General features: G+C 38.6%; 5 protein-coding genes and 1 non-coding gene across 11 annotated transcripts in view; 3 read left to right on the top strand and 3 right to left on the bottom strand.

Moving 5' to 3' along the window:
* LOC104809348 (6-phosphogluconate dehydrogenase, decarboxylating 2, chloroplastic) overlaps positions 1–3,448 on the bottom strand; it is a 5,138-nt gene extending 1,690 nt beyond the window's left edge. The window contains 1 exon segment of the mRNA XM_019202101.1: positions 3,431–3,448. The gene's annotated coding sequence lies outside the window, so the exon portion shown is untranslated.
* Positions 991–3,726, bottom strand: LOC104809349 (V-type proton ATPase subunit E3). The gene is made up of 6 exons (XM_010535309.1): positions 3,463–3,726; positions 2,693–2,793; positions 2,134–2,308; positions 1,826–2,022; positions 1,496–1,595; positions 991–1,255 (listed from the first exon to the last, which is right to left on the bottom strand). The coding sequence occupies exons 1-6, from the start codon at positions 3,562–3,564 to the stop codon at positions 1,220–1,222; spliced, it is 711 nt and encodes a 236-aa protein (XP_010533611.1). The 5' UTR covers positions 3,565–3,726; the 3' UTR covers positions 991–1,219.
* A 119-nt stretch (positions 3,727–3,845) lies between these two features.
* Positions 3,846–3,917, bottom strand: TRNAM-CAU. The gene has a single exon. It is a non-coding gene; the product is annotated as a tRNA-Met (tRNA).
* A 670-nt stretch (positions 3,918–4,587) lies between these two features.
* On the top strand, positions 4,588–6,575 carry LOC104809345 (ubiquitin-conjugating enzyme E2-17 kDa). Its single transcript, XM_010535305.2, has 5 exons — positions 4,588–4,698; positions 4,835–4,920; positions 5,730–5,857; positions 5,949–6,053; positions 6,217–6,575. The coding sequence occupies exons 2-5, from the start codon at positions 4,851–4,853 to the stop codon at positions 6,358–6,360; spliced, it is 447 nt and encodes a 148-aa protein (XP_010533607.1). The 5' UTR covers positions 4,588–4,698; positions 4,835–4,850; the 3' UTR covers positions 6,361–6,575.
* Positions 6,576–7,742: 1,167 nt separating this feature from the next.
* On the top strand, positions 7,743–11,797 carry LOC104809343 (crooked neck-like protein 1). The gene is made up of 8 exons (XM_010535304.1): positions 7,743–7,916; positions 8,039–9,245; positions 9,532–9,597; positions 9,735–9,879; positions 9,970–10,188; positions 10,871–11,069; positions 11,226–11,421; positions 11,516–11,797. The coding sequence occupies exons 2-8, from the start codon at positions 8,089–8,091 to the stop codon at positions 11,628–11,630; spliced, it is 2,097 nt and encodes a 698-aa protein (XP_010533606.1). The 5' UTR covers positions 7,743–7,916; positions 8,039–8,088; the 3' UTR covers positions 11,631–11,797.
* Positions 11,798–12,332: 535 nt separating this feature from the next.
* LOC104809342 (myosin heavy chain, non-muscle) lies at positions 12,333–17,969 on the top strand. Of its 6 annotated transcripts, none has more exons than XM_010535300.2 (5): positions 12,333–12,614; positions 13,293–13,416; positions 13,525–14,797; positions 14,992–15,661; positions 17,555–17,969. In XM_010535300.2, exons 2-5 carry the CDS (start codon positions 13,398–13,400, stop codon positions 17,702–17,704), a joined length of 2,112 nt encoding a protein of 703 aa, XP_010533602.1. In that variant the 5' UTR covers positions 12,333–12,614; positions 13,293–13,397; the 3' UTR covers positions 17,705–17,969. The 6 variants fall into 6 exon arrangements, with proteins under 6 accessions (XP_010533602.1, XP_010533601.1, XP_010533600.1 ...); XM_010535299.2 differs by having other exon boundaries at positions 12,334–12,614; positions 14,992–15,611; positions 17,505–17,969; XM_010535298.2 differs by lacking the exon at positions 17,555–17,969 and having other exon boundaries at positions 12,339–12,614; positions 14,992–16,076.
* The last annotated feature ends 516 nt before the right edge of the window (positions 17,970–18,485 follow it).

The raw sequence follows: 18,485 nt of genomic DNA, 5'->3' as shown, positions 1-18,485 counted from the left end.
GAGAGAGAGAGATAGAGAGAGAGAGAGAGAGAGAGAGAGATGGTGATGAGAGATGGAAAGAGAGTGAGGAAGAAACGCCTGGCGGAGATATTTATACGATGAAAGGTGACGGACTCGTCGATGGAGTGAAGGGACAAAAGTGTCCAAATAGACTGATGATATTATTATTAAGTTGAATCTCTCCTGACGACCTATACGACGCCGTTTTCATTTTAACAGAATCTTTTTTTTTTATTAATATTTTAATTTGGGATGTGTGTAGTTGACATTTCTTTTTTGTTATTATAATGTTTTTCCTCAATCAAATTTGGTGTGCCCTGCCCATATCGAACTTGGACACTACCTCTTATTTTGGTCTATTTTATATGTCTCAATAATTGTCAAAGTGGTTACGTTAGCCTTTGAAGGTGTTGAATGGTCAGACCATTAGGCTCTTTTTTTTTTAAATTAAATAATACATTAAGGTTACAAGATAGAATAAAAACAGTTAAATAAGAGTTTTACAAACCCAACCAACTTGTATAGTTCTACCGTGAAAGTGAAACGATTGCGTAAAACGTTTCTCATCGGAATTCGAATATCAAATTAAAAAAAAAAGATAATATATGCTAATCATTTACTCTCATAATTAGTCTGGACACATCGACGACCCAAGTTCATGGGTTTAAAAAAAACAAACAAACAACTAATACAAACATTATCATACAAACCCATGTTAAGATCTAAACCTAAAGTCACCAATTTGGGTTATATACGAAAAAACCTAATGAGCCATTTAATATAGGCCTGCATTTTCTGGCATTTTATTTTGATATTCAGCCCAATCACAATATATATATTGGGCCATAAAATATCTATATATTAAAAGATATTTCATATCCACATTTGTAAATTCATATAAGATCTTTTTAGACTTTGAGAAAAAGATTCCATATAATGCGCTTGACACAAAAAAGAATAAAAACAATAAGAACTCGAAAGAGAAGCAAGTTGGTTAACAGAAATCTGAAAAACAGGCACTTTGTTTATTCATTCATTCCGTCATTTCATTTTCGTCTTCAGGGGGAAAAAAAGAGTGCACTCAAACCAGAATACAATACAACAGACGAATGGAATCTCACCCAAGCCATAAGATAATCAAAACCACTTACCACACACACACATAAATGGGACACCAAACCAAACCTCTATGTGCCTTTTGTCGGGAGGGAAGAGTGCTTCAGGCACCAACCTTTCCAAACAGCCACTTCCGGATCTGCACAATGAACATTCGTGTACCATTGTGTTTTTACAGGTTTCGGGAGGAAAAAAATCTGATTGGATACAATATAAAAGTGTGATTGAAGAAGCTAATTGAATTTGGTGGCATTATGATGACAAAAAAAAAAAAAAGAGGGTCTTCTTCCTCCGCTGGGGAAAAAAGGGCAGCTGGAAGAATTTTCACGGCAAAGGAGAAAGGGATGAGCAAAAGATGAAAGTGCAAGGCACAATTTACCTCAGGAAGCTGCTTGCGGAATGCAACCTCAAGCCTTGCATCAAGTGTGTTCTCACACACTATCTTCCCATCGCGTGATGCCAGCACCACTCCTCCCGAACTGTAATTAGTTAAGAGCAATTTCCATGACGAATGTGCATTTATGTTTGTCTCTTGTAATTCAAAAACCAAACTTGCCCGGGTAATATAACCATATCTATACCAACATGGCAGCAGGAAAAGCCAGTACCCATCATATATGCATGCTCTTCGTACAGGTGTGGTGTGTATATGTGTAGGTGATACAACGATCTGATCTGAGATTGGTTAGAGAAGGGGAAAGGTTTTTACCAGTGAGGACCAATGTGATCATCTCCAGAAGGAGCAGCTGGGAGGAAGACATCCTTGTCAACTAAGATCTCGGGGGTGTGAACCTTTGCTTTCTCAGCGTACTCATCTCTTGCATCATCCAGTACGGATTCCACCATTTCCAGATCTTCTTCACGACAACGCAGTAATACTGAAGGTTCTTTCAGTCTAAGCAAACACTGCAATGCATAAGATCGATTCCCACGAAAAACTGAATCAATGTATCCCTGGAAAATAAAGCTAGGGACAGGATTTTCCAGAAGCTCTGATGAACTTGTCTCCAAACCCACCTGAACAATGAGATCTTTCAAAAGGTTTTTATACGCATGGTGGTGATGACCGAAGAAGTTGTGATGGCTAACTTTCAGAAGTTCCTTTGCCGCTTCCTCTTTCATTTGATTGACAATGTCATCTTGGGCTTGTAGAACTTTGATCCTTGATGCATTCAGCTGCATGGAATACTCACTGAACAGACATGCACAAACACGCTCAATCACATAAGTTCAGAGGGAAAGTTCTCTTGTTAACGGTAACACCGACATCTTACAAACATTTTGCAAGAAAATAAGACAGAGGATTACAAACAACCATTCACAGAGATATATAAATCGATTGACACCCCTATATGCCTATGTGCACATGGTGACATGTTCGACATACTCTTCAGTAACCATTAGTGGATAAAACAAACAAAAAACGGCAATTTCAGATAACCCAAATCATGATTTCGACCTAAAAACAGATCGAACAAAGAAGACAGATCTCAAACAATGGCAAACAGACACCAGAATCCCGAAGAATATAATGTTAGTATCTTAATTAGATGAGGGGACAAGAAGGTAAGCTCACATCTTCTTTCGGACCTCCACTTGCTTCTCCTTCTTCTCATACTCCTGTCTGATCTTCTTCTTCTCCGCCTCAACCAGCTGCAACTTCTCGATGTTGAATTCCTGCAACACCATATTCACATATCCACAATCAGACCATGATTCATGTCAATTATATGAACAAAACCAACTTCCAGATCAGTAATTTCCCCAGGGTGTGAACTCTAAGTGACACGAAATATAGTTAAGTTCAGAAAAATCAAATAATTCGAGGAGAAAAACTAAGATTTGAATGAAACATTCAGACAACGATTCATGTCAAGTAGTCGAACAAATCGAACTTGCAGATCAGCAATTTTCCAAGGCTATGAACTGTCAAAGAGAGTAACCATGGGGAGATTATGCAAAATCAAATAATTCTTCGAGGAAAATTAATATTGGAAGAAAACAATCAGACCACGATCCATATCAAGTAAACAAACAAGTCCAACTTCTAGATAAGCAGTTTCCCTTACGATATGAACTCTGACCAACACTAAACGCAGTAAAGTTCAGCAAAATCAATCAATTCTCCGACAAAAACTAAGATTCGAAGGAAACGAACTGCGATCTCACTTCTCCGACAGAGATCAGCGCGACTAAACAAAAATACCTCAGAAAAGGAGCGACCAAACCGGAAAAAAAAAACGCAGCCGCACAGTGAAACTCGGAAAAAAATCACTGCGAGATGAACAGATAGATAGAGAGAGAGAGAGAGAGAGAGAGAGAGAGAGAGAGAGAAGAGTGACGAACTTCTTCGGCGGAGATGGAGATCTCGTTGGATTTCTCTTCCGCTTCCTGGCGGATGAACCTCACCATCTGCTGGATCTGCTTGGAGACATCCGCGTCGTTCATCTTTGCCGGAAAAATTCAACCCACCAACTACGAAGGAGACGATAGATCGGCAAAACAAAAACCGCCCTTGCTACTCTGCTTCGAGATCCCGCAGTGATGATGAGGATGACGATGTGGTGATTCACAGATTGTCCTATTTGCAGACCACAGTTTTGTAATTATATCTGAGGGACAATCGGTGACCAATCAATGTTTTTCTTAGTCTATTTTTTTCTGTGAAATTACGAAATTCGGAGGGCTGAAAAGGAAAATTTAAAAAAATGAACGGAAGCCACTCTATTTATCAGAGCCTGGTTTCGATCCAGGGACCTGTGGGTTATGGGCCCACCACGCTTCCGCTGCGCCACTCTGATTTTGTTGTAATTAACATAAACTTTATATATTTGTTTTCTGTTACATTCCAATCAATCATATATTTTTAAGATTTGAAAAAAAAATTCATAATTGTCCGATTTATAATGTTTAAATAAATCCCATTTGGCCCTGTAGTGTCTTGAACTCTCTCTTTGTAGTTTGTACCGTCTCTCTTAAAATTCAGTTCAAGTTGTTCATTTTTTTTAGATATATCACGGCGCAAATCGCAAAACATTATTATGAAAAATACGTGAAATAAAATCGAAAATTTTGTAACTTATAAAAATTTAATAGTATTAATACATAATCCTAAAAGAACCTGTGAAAAAAATATTTTATCATTAAAATTTCCCTATCATTTTATATATAGTTCCACCATTTTTTTAAACTCAAAGATGAAGAGGAATTTATTCTTTACGAACAATTTTTGCGATTGTCGGGCCATGTATAATTAATCATAGTGTTTACAAATACAGTTGGGTATCAAACTATCAATGAATTAATAATTATATAAGAGATATTTACAATATATTAATTCAAATAAATCAAAACCATCCAAGTATAATGGGTCAGCCCATCCCTTTCGAATTTTATCTTTTTTCCTAAAACGTTATTATTGATTCCCTTTTGAAAAAACTAATAATTATCAAATTGTATGTGCAAATAATTCCCTTGCAGTTATCAAGCATATAAAATCCCAAACTTCCCATTCCTTCGCAGGGAGCTTTCTCGTCTGCTGCAGGAGCCGGATCGCGACTGAGTTCGGAGGATCTCTCTGAGGTAAACCCTAATTCTTTGGGAAATTCGGTGGATTGTCGCCCCATTTATTCGATCTTCGTCCTGTTTTGTGAAGATTTTCCGATTCGAAGCCGTTTTGGCTGAATCGATCTAGGGTTTGCTTGGATTTTTTTTGCAGGGTTTGTTTGGGCGAAATGGCGTCGAAACGGATCTTGAAGGAGCTGAAGGATCTCCAGAAAGATCCTCCAACCTCGTGCAGCGCAGGTTAGCACAAGTTCTTCGCTTTCATGTTTGTACCATTGTGTTTGGCTCTGTTTTTCCTAGATGATATTCTGTTGTCTGTGGCTTCGCGATTATCTGTTCATAGGTGAGATATTTTACCTGTTTCGGCAGTGTAATCTTAGTTTACGTAATAATTCTTCCCGAAGATAAAAAAAGAAACATTTGCTGTTGTTGTTGTTGTTTTTTTAATCTTTATTGGATTTTGGATGGTGATTCCCCTCCTCCAGCTGCGGATGCTTGTTTTTGGCTTGCCCTTGTACTATTTGATTTTGGTTTGCTGAGCTAAGTAGCCATGATTGATGGATTTTATGATTTTGCTGCACCCTTAGTCATGGCTCGGGATGCACCGTGCTAGTGTTTGCTCGTAGCAGCATGTGAGGTCAAGAAAAAAATGGTCTTCGTGTTCCCCAATTCTAAGTGAGAGCTTGTGAGATTTATTGTGTAGGTTGCTGCTGGTTTCTGATGTCTTGTGTATTGACGTTCACCTCCATCTGGATGGGTTCGACTTTGTAATCTGTGCCATTTGAAAATTTTGCGTAATAGTTTCTGCTGTTCACATCATCATCGTCTATGTTGCGTGGTTTTTTCTCCATTCTCCACTGTCTCCAAGAGGCTATCGTATGAAATGTTTAGTCTGCTCATGCATGAATATTCTAGAGGAAGAGCATACCTTAGAACATTGACGTGGAAGAGCATTTTATGTCTTCTCCTGTGTTCTCCTTTATGCATTACATAAGTTCATTTAGGTTAACTTCTGTTGTTTCCTTTGAATAAATTGAGTGTTTTTTTAGGTCCCGTTGCTGAAGACATGTTTCACTGGCAAGCTACCATTATGGGTCCTACTGACAGTCCATATGCAGGCGGAGTGTTTCTCGTCACTATCCATTTCCCTCCGGACTACCCTTTCAAACCTCCAAAGGTACTACTAACCTATTTGTATTTACCATTGAAGAACAAAGGAAACCATCGTCACAATATCAAAAGCAACTCTTAATCGTCGTTTGCTTCAGGTTGCATTCAGGACGAAGGTCTTCCATCCAAACATCAACAGCAATGGAAGCATTTGCCTCGACATCTTGAAAGAGCAGTGGAGCCCTGCGCTCACCATATCCAAGGTCATCATCTTCAGATCTTCTTTATATCATACCCCTTTTGCATTTGGAAATCATATTTGAGTCCATACCACTGAATTAATCTGATAAGGTTGTGCATTCTTTATGTCAAGCAAGACTTGAATGAATACACATCTGATTTCCTCTCTGGTCTATCACTTGACAGGTCCTGCTATCAATCTGTTCCCTGCTAACGGACCCAAACCCGGATGACCCATTGGTGCCGGAGATAGCACACATGTACAAAACCGATAGAGCCAAGTACGAGGCGACCGGGAGAAGCTGGACCCAGAAGTATGCCATGGGCTAACCTTTGCTTCAGCTCCTCGTATCACTCGGTTCTTACTGAGAGATGGCTTCTTCATCTATCTATCTTTTTCTTACAAAAAAAAAAAAGACCATCATCAACGAAAACAGATGGGATTTGAATTTAAGGTCTGTCTTTCTATCAAATGTCTGCGGGCATGAACTTACCACTTATCTGTCTGAAACTGTTAAGATGAAAGCTGATGCCTTTTGCGTTGATGTCTGTGTTAAACTAAAATTGTCTTCTCCTCGGTTTCTTTTCTTTCAATGGTTTTAGATTTAGTTATGATTCCTTGCTATATTGATGAAATGTTTTTTTTAGCAAGTGCCTCGGTTTTTTCATTGGCCGCGTGGCGGCCGTTGGTTTGCCACCAGGGACGACTTGGATTTTTTAAAAATGCGTCTTGTTGTTTGTAAAACATTTGAACAGTATGATTACAGGTGAGAAGAGAGAATTGCAAGCATCTCAATTGGCTAGTTTTATTATAAATTCCAAATAAGTAGAAGAATTTTTCTCCGCCTTTTGAATCATCCTTTCTGAGCTTTTGATTGGAAGAAATTCCTCACCAGTATCATGTAAATTTGTATGCTCTACCCGAATGTTTGAGGCAGAATGGTTAGAGTGATGTCCCAAAGGGGCTTCACGTCTAGGGTTCAAACCTCGCAATTGGGGAGGGAGGCTAATTATAGCCTTTGACAACGGCTGCTCCCGCATGTGGAGAGATATAGGTTGGACCAAAAGACAGCAGAATTTTTCGTAGATGTATGTTGGACCAAAGGACAGATGAACTCCCCGGTTACCAAAAAAAAAATTATATGCCAAGTAAAAATAATTTAATGCATGCATTTGAAGCCGGTAGATATAACAATATGGATCTTTGAGGAGAGATGACCATAACACTGGAAATATAATACTCATATATATTTACTATTTAATTAATATTTGCTAATATTAATATAAATTTTTAGAAGACAACCATAATTTAGAAAATTGACATATGAGTGTTGATTTGATTTTTTATTATTTATATATAAGGTTTTTACGATTTTGTATATATTTAATTTTTTTTTCGAATATTCAGATACAAAACTGGACTCGAAATCATACAAAAATTCATCGGACAGGATTTCAGGCCTAAAATTCTAGACCCGTTTATGTTTTGGATCCGGCCAGCCCTTCTCGTAATTCTTCGGACTTGGTTTGGCCCGATCCGGTCAATAAAAACAATAAATTTTGAAAAATGGAAATTTGACAAAAGAAGGCCGAAACATGAAAGCCCATGGGCCCAATCTCTCCACCGTACGAAACATTGTTCGCCAAACCGGAAGTTTTCGGTTCAACCGATTTAAGAAACCCTTTTGTCCCTCTACTCTCTCGAAGATTCCTTTCTCTCTCTCCCCCCCCCCCTCCCGACTGAAACTCTTCGGCCGCGACTATCGTCTCACGGCGGTGACATTCGGCGTCGCGACGGTGACTGTCGGCCTCGTGGAGCTCTGTCGTATCTCCGAATATCAGCTTCGTCTCTCCTTCAATCGAAGATCGAAATCGTAATTCTAAATGTAAGTTCTGAAACCCTAAACCCCCAATTTCTTAGAAAATCCCAATTCTTATGTTTTGTAGTGTAGAAAATTGACGAATTAAGTTGTTTGATGTAAGCTTCGTACTGAATTTCCCTTAACAGATATCCAGAAAGGTAGAAACCCTATCGTCGAAGAGTCCTCGCTGTCAAAAATGGCTTCCGGGAAGGATTCGGACCCAACCCTTGGGTATTTAACCCGCAGGGACACGGAAGTTAAGCTTCCGAGGCCGACTCGTGTGAAGAACAAGACGCCGGCGCCGGTGCAGATCACCGCCGAGCAGATTCTCCGGGAAGCTCGTGAGAGGCAAGAGGCTGAAATCCGGCCTCCAAAACAGAAGATAACAGACACGACGGAGCTGGCCGACTATCGCCTCCGCCGTAGAAAAGAGTTTGAGGACCAGATCCGACGCGCTCGGTGGAACATTGGAATCTGGGTGAAGTACGCCCAGTGGGAGGAGTCGCAGAAGGATTACGCGCGTGCACGGAGCGTGTGGGAACGCGCTCTGGAAGTCGATTACAGGAACCACACGTTATGGCTCAAGTACGCCGAGTTCGAGATGAAGAACAAGTTCGTCAACAGTGCTCGGAATGTATGGGACCGCGCCGTCACGCTCCTCCCACGCGTGGACCAGCTCTGGTACAAGTACATCCATATGGAGGAAATATTGGGGAATGTCGCCGGAGCTCGGCAAATCTTTGAGCGTTGGATGGATTGGGCGCCGGACCTACAAGGCTGGCACTCATATATCAAATTTGAACTCAGGTACAATGAGGTGGATCGAGCTCGATCGATATTTGAGAGATTTGTCAAATGTCATCCCAAGGTCAATGCGTACATTCGATATGCAAAGTTCGAGATGAAGAACGGCGAGGTGGCGCGTGCAAGGAATGTGTACGAACGCGCCACCGAGAAGCTCGCAGATGACGAAGAAGCTGAGCAGCTCTTCGTGGCATTTGCCGAGTTTGAGGAACGGTGCAAGGAAGTAGAACGGGCTAGGTTCATATATAAGTTTGCACTTGATCATATTCCCAAAGGAAGGGCTGAGGATTTGTATAGGAAGTTTGTGGCGTTTGAGAAACAGTACGGAGATAAGGAAGGGATCGAAGACGCGATTGTTGGGAAGAGGAGGTTTCAATATGAGGATGAGGTGAGGAAGAACCCTTTGAATTATGATTCATGGTTCGACTATATTAGATTAGAGGAGAGCGTGGCCAACAGAGATCGAGTCAGAGAAGTCTATGAAAGGGCCATTGCAAATGTTCCGCCTGCCCAGGAGAAACGTTACTGGCAGAGATACATTTACCTCTGGTGAGTTCTCCCTTTTGGTATTGTTTACAGATTTCGGCAATAACCCTAAACATGGTATTGATTTCTTCAAAAGTTCTGAGTTTATGGTGTTGATCAAGGCTTGCTTTAGTAGTTTGGCAGTGGTTGTCTTGGTCACATATAGTTCTGTGTTAAGGTTTTTAACTGTTGGGCCATTACGTCATTTAGAATTAATTCTGTTTCTTGTTAAACCCCCCTCTGTTTGTGGTTTCTTGTACATCTCGTGTTGGCATATGGTCTGTTTACAATTTGTCATGAAATGGTGTAGGATTAATTATGCGTTATGTGAGGAAATTGAAGCGGAAGATGTCGAGCGAACACGAGATGTTTACAGGTATGCCCGTGTGTTCAGAACAAGAAATTACGTACATTTCCATTATGTTTATGGTTTACCAAATAGCTTCTGTTGTTACAGATTATTTAGATTCTTTAAACCAACTCTTTTCTGAATTGGCTTACCCATGTCTTCAGAGAGTGTCTGAACCTTATACCGCATCAGAAATTTTCCTTTGCCAAAATATGGTTGCTTGCCGCTCAGTTTGAGATCCGGCAATTGAATCTCAAGGGTGCTCGGCAGATATTAGGCAATGCCATTGGAAAAGCCCCAAAAGATAAGGTATGCCCAGCATTTAAACTGGAGCCAGTTTGCTGCTATATTATGTTAAGCATACTTGGTTACTCTGATCTTTTTTTTTTCAATGAACAGATATTCAAAAAGTACATTGAGATCGAACTCCAGCTGGGAAACATAGATAGGTGCAGAAGATTGTACGAGCGGTATTTGGAGTGGTCCCCGGAGAATTGCTATGCATGGAGCAAATACGCTGAGTTAGAGAGATCTCTTGCTGAAACTGAGCGGGCTAGGGCTATTTTTGAGCTTGCAATATCACAGCCAGCTTTGGACATGCCTGAGCTGCTATGGAAGGTATTTGCCTTTTGGTCCACAACTCTTGAATTTCTTATATTTGTAATGATTTGATCAGGCTTATTGGACATGGACATCGCCTCTTGTTCTTTGTATTCTGTTTTTAAGTGTCTCAGTAGTTAGCAATGCATTGGCTTTAGAAATTGTAGACTATTGTAGGTGCCTCATTAATGGATTTTTCCTTTGACCAGTTTGCTTTAATCTGCTTTGTTTGCTTAACATATTGTGTGCTGGAAATTTTAGATTCTGATGCATATAGAGGTTTCCGCTTCTGGCTTTATCACGTTCTAGTAGATTTTGCTCTACTCCACTTTTTGCGATTTGTGCGTGTATCTACGTGCTTCTTCCACGTCCTCGTGTTTGCAGTACAAATGTTATTCATTAAACACCAGAATTTAGAAGTTGAATATGGACATTTCCCCTCCTTATCCGTCACTTCATTTCTTCAGTAGCTTGAACCTAGGAATGGCTATTGCTGTCTTATGAGTTTCTGTGCTCACACGTATATGATTCTCCGTATTTGTTGTGGATGTGTCTTTCTTTCTTGTCTTGTTGAGACCTTGTGATTTGTTAATTGTCTGGCATGAAAATGTGTTGTTATTTTTCCTGGTGGACAGAGTAAGTGTTAATGCGATTTTTCAAACAGAATGATCAAGAATTCTAATGGGTTGTGTTGTGACAGGCATATATCGATTTTGAGATATCAGAAGGTGAAACCGGGAGGACAAGAGCTCTATACGAGAGACTCCTCGACCGTACCAAGCATTACAAGGTATGGGTCAGCTATGCGAAGTTTGAAGCCTCTTCTTTTGATCAAGACACGATGGTATCTGACCAAGAACAACTCCAACATAAATCGGATTGCATCCAACGTGCTAGAGGTAACTTAAGCTAACCCACCCGAAATCTTTACATTAACTAGTGTCTTGTCTGGAAGATTCATGTTATGTTTTCATCTGTCAAAGAAAAAATGGGTTGGGTGTTATTCTGATGTTATCTATGTATAATATTTGGTCTTACGACGATATTTGGCTCAGGGGTTTTCGAGAGGGCGAACATGTATTTCAAGGACTCGGCGCCTGAACTGAAGGAAGAAAGAGCAACACTGTTGGAGGACTGGTTGAACATGGAGTCCAGCTTCGGTGAGATGGGTGACGTGAGCGTGGTTCAACCCAAGCTTCCCAAGAAGCTCAAGAAGAGGAAGCCCATTACCAGAGAAGACGGTTCCACTGAGTATGTCTTCTTCTTTGAATCTTTTGAACATTCGTTTTTTTTAAAAAAAAGCTCTTTGGTTAATCTCTTGTGGATGAATATTATGAATATGCAGGTACGAGGAATACATCGACTACTTGTTCCCCGAAGAATCTCAGACGACGAATCTCAAGATTCTGGAGGCTGCTTATAGATGGAAGAAACAGAAGGTTTCCGAGGATGATTTTTAGACTTTTTGGTTTCCAATTGCAACTGTCTATTTTATCTTGTAATTTTTTATCATTTGGTACGTGTTTTCACTAATTGTGTGTTTTTAGCAAATATTTTTGTCGCTCTCTCAAGGAGGAGTCGTTATTACGAAAATACCATTTTGGCTATTGTGAAATATGTGATGCAAGGGGTGGGTGGCGGGTATGATATCCGATCTTTAATGCAAATTTGGTTAGAGTAGTTTTTGAGTTCGGGAAGTTGGTTTATATTAGTGGAATCTGTGGATATCGTGTATGCATTTAAAAAGGCATATATACACCTTTTATGAATATTTTGAAATTTTATATACTATAAATATATAGTGTTTAAAACCGGTTGAAGTTGTATTGAATCTATTGATGTTGGGTTTATATTTTGGAATTGTCTATAGACTACATTTGGATGTATTTTAAATTTTTGTTGAAAAAATCTAACTTGTTTTTATGCAAGTATATTTTGCATACGGATGCTCATCCCATCGGTCCGAATCCGGGTATACAATACCGAACATTTTGATTACAAGTTTGTATACCCTAAATTTTCTTGATATTCGGACGGCGATGGCTGGGAGCGTGGATAGATTATTGGCCCCGTCTTTCGCAACATATCGCGGTTTCTTTTCGCATTTTTGATACTTCCCCGAGATTTTAGGAGAACGAGAAAACGAATATTTCGTCGTGGTGGTTTTTGCTTGTAAATATATTTCAAATCGAAGGGTATTTACAGTAAATGTAGCGCCAAATTTTGCATTCCCCCCCCTGCTTAGGACAAAAAGAAACCATAAAAGAGAAAAAACTTGCTCCTCCATTTTCTTTTCCCTTCTCATTCCCACCTCTCGTTTTTTTGTCTAATCAAATCATGTTCCTTTCGGCTAAAATTAATTTTTCCAATTCAGAATTCAGGTAGATCTTGTTGCTTTCAATCGGCCCTTCGGAGAAGGAATATTCGCGATCCAGATTCTGCCGGTAATTTTGAAAATTTTCTCTCCGAGATTGATCGTGCGACTTTAGGTCTCATTTTCTTTTTACTCCTGTTTGGCTGCCGAGAAAATGCGGTGAAAGATTTGGTTGAAATTTCTCTAGAGGTATAAATTGGTAGAACGTGGAAACCAGTTGTTATTGAGAACGAAATCGACGGATCGAGAAAATCATTCCCATCCCTGGTGGAATCATATGCGTATGAAAACGATGGGCTCTTTACTTTGGTCCTCTTGTTTCTTCCGTTATATCAAAATCATTTGATCAAATCTCTTCATTCGATACCCATTCTTTTTACCGTTTCATGCGGGACCCTATCTTACGTTAGTATATATATACTCGTCATGCAAAGTTGCCATGATGCGTTTCGATGAATTTTTATTTCGGTCTTTTTGAATCTCTCATCGTCAAGGTTTGTGGGGAAAAAGGTATTGGTAAAAAAGCTCGATTTCAATTTGGTTGTTTAAGGTTTCTTTATTAAGAATTTGCATGATTTATCATACCAAGCCTTTACGATATGAGGTTGAACATCATAGACGGAAGAGCATGGTTTCATGCAAATGCATTTTCTAGGCAATTGCAGGACCTTCATCTCAATACACATCCTAAAACAGTGACTCTTCCTTCTGTTATGATAAAGAATCATAAAACTTGTTTTCCTTCCAGGGGAAAGTCAGACAGCTCGCACCATGACGGGATCGTTACCCTTTACGGGTGTGTTCGAGATTACATTGTGAGTGAGCAGGAAGTTCAGAAGGATTTGTTTTGCAAATGGAGAAGGCGAAAGCAGGTACAGAGATTGTTCAAGTAATAGAATGGGAACCACTCAAGAAGAGAGTTTTGAAACTTTTGTTTTTGTTTTATGTAAAATTTTGTAGTTTTATTGTCATACCTGCAGAAGTAGAAAAGAAGGTGTCAAAAGCTCTCAAGTTTATCCAGACCAAGAACAAGATCCCAAAGGAAGCCAAGAAAGAGCTTCTCGGCCTCATCACCGATCTTCACGAGCAGTGCCAATCTCTCTATTCCATATTTGATGACTTACAAGAAGGGTATTCAGGAAATCGTGGAAAAATACATACTGCTGCTTCATCTTCCAGTTCGGATTGGGAATATTACTCTTCAGAGGAAACTGAGAGTAACCTCCCTGGTAATGTGAATGAAGCTGTTGCTGGGAATTTGAGCTCTAAGGAAAAGACTGAAAGTGCAGAGTCAAAACTGAGGTTTGAAGCATTGAACTCGGAACATGCAGCAGTGGTTAGGAAGCTGAAGGAGGCAGAGTTAACTTACGAGAATCTAAGGAGGAAGACTGGAGAGAGAGAACAGGAACTAACTGAACGTGTGAAAGAGCTTGAACGACAGCTCGGTGATGCAGATTCTGAGCTGAGAGCTCAGAAAGATCGGAACAGAGAGTTAGAAGAACAGATTGTGATGAGAGCGGGTGAGGCTAAGCATTTGGGAGAGAAAAACAAAGGGCTGCAAGGTCGGATCCTGGGTTTGGAACTGGTCTTGAAGGAGAAAGGACATGAGATATCAAATCTTGTGAACAAGTTTGGGATAAGTGAGGTCAGACTAACATCAAGAATCGAAGATTTGAAGAGTCAGGTGAGTAATCTGCAACAGGAGACAGATTTTTTGCGTACCCAGAACGTGGAATTGGCAGGAGACGTCGAAGATAAGAAAAACAAGGAGATAAAACATTGTAAGGACTTGATGGATCACGTAAATATTTCACAACATGAACTTGAGTCATTACGCAATCAGAGAAAAGAATTAGAATCAGAGCTGGTGAAGAGAACCGAAGAAGTTGCACGGACTCAGATGAGACTGAAGCATCTGGAGGAAGCAGCAGAGGAACGGGTTAAGGCTGACCTGAAGATTCTAGAAGAAAAGAAAATTTTGTTGACAAAAGTGGAGAAACTCGAACTCGAAACCAATAGTTTGCAGAAGGAGAAATACGAGTTTAGCGATCAGATGAAGAGTAAGATTACTGAGCTTGATCGACTTAGGGAGGAGAATCAGAAGCTTCATACAAAAATGGCAGAGTTGGATTCATCACAGATGGAGAAACAGAAGAAGAACATTGAAGAAATAGAAGTTCAGAGTATGAAACTGGATAAGAAACTTTCTGATCCGCAGAAACCCGTGAAGGAACAAGATGATATAATTAGAAGGTAAAAGAAAATTTTGATTTTTCCACGGCAAAAAAGAACCTCAATAGATTAAATACAGGTCAAGATTATTCAGTGAAATGCAACTTTAGAGTAATATTATAGAAAATGGACTATACCTGACTATGAAGAATTTTAAAATACACTTCCACAATCTTTGCATAATCTTGACAATTTCTTTATTTGCTTCACCACAGGCTATCTGCGAAGATCAAAGATCAGCAGAAACTTCTCAAAGAACAAAAGGACACCATTGATAAGCTCTCGGAGCAGGATCAAAAGCTAGTAAAACGAGGGTCCTTTGGTTCAATTCGGGACCCAAAATTGAACCCCATTGTTCTCGAGAGGAAAATGGAAGAATTAGCAGACGATTTCAGGATGAAAATGGAAGATCATATCCGAATACTGTACAGGAGGATTCACGTGGCTGAACAGATACACTTAGAAAGCAAGCACGAGTTTATCAAGACCCGAGAAAACATGGGAAATGGAGAAAGCAAAGGAAACCTCGCTTTCTGTGAAACCCAGTTCAAGAAAATCAAGGAAATGTTCGAACATGGACTCACTCGATCTGATGTGGCAATCAAGAAAGTAGAAGAAGCCGGAGAATACACGGCCCGAGTCACAAGAATTGCCAAAGAGATGGATGCAGCGAGAACTTGGGTAAGGGAGAAGAACAGTGAGACAGAACAGATGAAGCACGAGGTCGAAACTCTAGCTGCGAAGCTAGAATGCAGAGAAGCTCAAGAATCATTGTTGAAAGAGAAACTATCAAAACTAGAGACAAAACTTGCGGAGGAAGGGACAGAGAAACTGGGTTTAGCAAAGGTTCTGAGCAAATTCGACACGAGAATCAAAGAGCTTGAGATCGAAGTGAAGAGGAAAGAGGTTGAATTGGTGAGCTTAGGAGAAGAGAAGAGAGATGCGATAAGACAGCTATGTGTTCTGGTGGATTATCAACGTTGTCGGTACGATGATCTCAAGAGATCAATCTTGAAGTTTGCTCTTAAACCCTAAAGGTATACATATATCCCTTTTCTTGTTACGTGTGTACCAAGTTATCTGGTCCTCCTCCTAACATATAAAGTCTTGTTTTGATGTCTTCTTTTCTTTTTAGTTCTTTAAACCCATCTTGCAAAAAAAAAAAAAAAAGGTGTAAAAATTGAAGCGAGATCTGGGGTTAAGTTAATTTGATGACATGTGCAGTGCATTGTATGTTGTTGTAAAGTGTAACCCTTTTTAATTTTGTTTATATTTGGAATTTCGTGTATATTTATGTTTTGAATTTGAAGTACTTTTGAAAATACAATTTTAAGACAAGTTGGTGAGAGTAGTTGCAGCACTTCAAATCAAATCTCTATCACGTTCTTATGCTTTTGTCTTCGTCCGTTTAATGTTACAACCTAAGGTCGTGCACGCTTATCTTTGTGTGGATGGGTATTTTTCCAGTTTCTTTTGTAGGGGCATCCATTTTTTTTATAAAGAAACATCATAATTTTTTTCATAAGATTTTTTTTTGTATTTTTTTTTATAACTGGGTATTCTATATTGAGTTATATACTATAATACTAATCTCTAATGTCGAAATTGAGAATAAACTATATGATTGAAATTAAACTCCGTCTCCAATTTGATACTCGAACTCCTTAATCTTTCCAAATTGGATTTTAACTCGGTTGAAAACGAATAATAAATAAATTAAAAAAGCATTGATATGACAGAAAATGGATTTAAAAGTCAAATATAATAGATTTCTTAATACCATTTTCTTTATATTTTCTCTCTTTGGTTTGTTGACTTTGTTAGTGTGATAAGTTATATATAATTAAAGGCAGTACTCACTGTGTAATTAAAATTTATTCTATTTTCGGTTATTTATATAATAAATATATTCAGAAAATGATGTTATTTATAGTTTTCCATTGAGTTATAATGATACCCATCGCAACGACGAAACTAATGGTTCTTTTTTGGCACGAAATTAATGGTTAAATGCGCTCATTCAAGGCAACAATAAAAACAATGTGTTTGTATATATGTGAATATTAGGAATAACTATACTTAATGGTTCACGAAATTAATGGTTGAATGCGTTCATATAAGGCAACAATAAAAACAATATGTTAAATTTTAACAAATTGTACACCATTATTTTATCAAAATTACTTAAATATCCCTGTTTTGAAAAAGTCAAAAATACCCTCAAAAATGAAATTAAACACACGTGGACTTTTTATTTGAAAAAGTACTTTTGCCCCGAAACTCTCGTCCGTCATCTCTCCCCTTCGCTTCCTGTTATATCGTTCCCTTTAGGGCACCTCCTTTGTTACAGATTTTTGAGCTTTTGGAGCGATTTTTGCGTCATTTTTTTGGGGCGATTGATGGAAAAATCTGCTTATAAGGTACAATAGCTATAAATCCTAATCAATTTCGTCTATTATCATTCCATTTTTAAAATTATATGCTTTGATATGGGTGTAGGGTATGAAATCCGAAAACTGATTTTGGGTTTAGGAAATGATGAATGTTGTTGGTTTTTACAGAAAAATGGATGGTATTGAAGATTTGTATACATGTGTGTGTGTAAGGTATGATGGTATTTGGGAAAGAAATGAAGATGGATTGTATGAATGGAAAGGAGATGAAGATAAAACCAAGACAATATGCATTTGTAACAAAGCAAGTGAAGTGACACGGACAGAGAAACTGGGTTTAGCAAAGGTTCTGAGCAAATTCGACACGAGAATCAAAGAGCTTGAGATCGAAGTGAAGAGGAAAGAGGTTGAATTGGTGAGCTTAGGAGAAGAGAAGAGAGATGCGATAAGACAGCTATGTGTTCTGGTGGATTATCAACGTTGTCGGTACGATGATCTCAAGAGATCAATCTTGAAGTTTGCTCTTAAACCCTAAAGGTATACATATATCCCTTTTCTTGTTACGTGTGTACCAAGTTATCTGGTCCTCCTCCTAACATATAAAGTCTTGTTTTGATGTCTTCTTTTCTTTTTAGTTCTTTAAACCCATCTTGCAAAAAAAAAAAAAAAAGGTGTAAAAATTGAAGCGAGATCTGGGGTTAAGTTAATTTGATGACATGTGCAGTGCATTGTATGTTGTTGTAAAGTGTAACCCTTTTTAATTTTGTTTATATTTGGAATTTCGTGTATATTTATGTTTTGAATTTGAAGTACTTTTGAAAATACAATTTTAAGACAAGTTGGTGAGAGTAGTTGCAGCACTTCAAATCAAATCTCTATCACGTTCTTATGCTTTTGTCTTCGTCCGTTTAATGTTACAACCTAAGGTCGTGCACGCTTATCTTTGTGTGGATGTGCTTTCTCAATGTGATTTTACCAGTTTCTTTTGTAGGGGCATCCATTTTTTTTATAAAAAAACATCATAATTTTTTTCATAAGATTTTTTTTTGTATTTTTTTTTATAACTGGGTATTCTATATTGAGTTATATACTATAATACTAATCTCTAATGTCGAAATTGAGAATAAACTATATGATTGAAATTAAACTCCGTCTCCAATTTGATACTCGAACTCCTTAATCTTTCCAAATTGGATTTTAACTCGGTTGAAAACGAATAATAAATAAATTAAAAAAGCATTGATATGACAGAAAATGGATTTAAAAGTCAAATATAATAGATTTCTTAATACCATTTTCTTTATATTTTCTCTCTT

Source organism: Tarenaya hassleriana, unplaced genomic scaffold, assembly GCF_000463585.1.
Source record: "Tarenaya hassleriana unplaced genomic scaffold, ASM46358v1 Cleome16, whole genome shotgun sequence".
Lineage (NCBI taxonomy): Eukaryota > Viridiplantae > Streptophyta > Magnoliopsida > Brassicales > Cleomaceae > Tarenaya > Tarenaya hassleriana.
The sequence above is the reverse complement of the archived record's forward strand: the minus strand, read 5'-3'. Positions and strand labels throughout refer to the sequence as shown.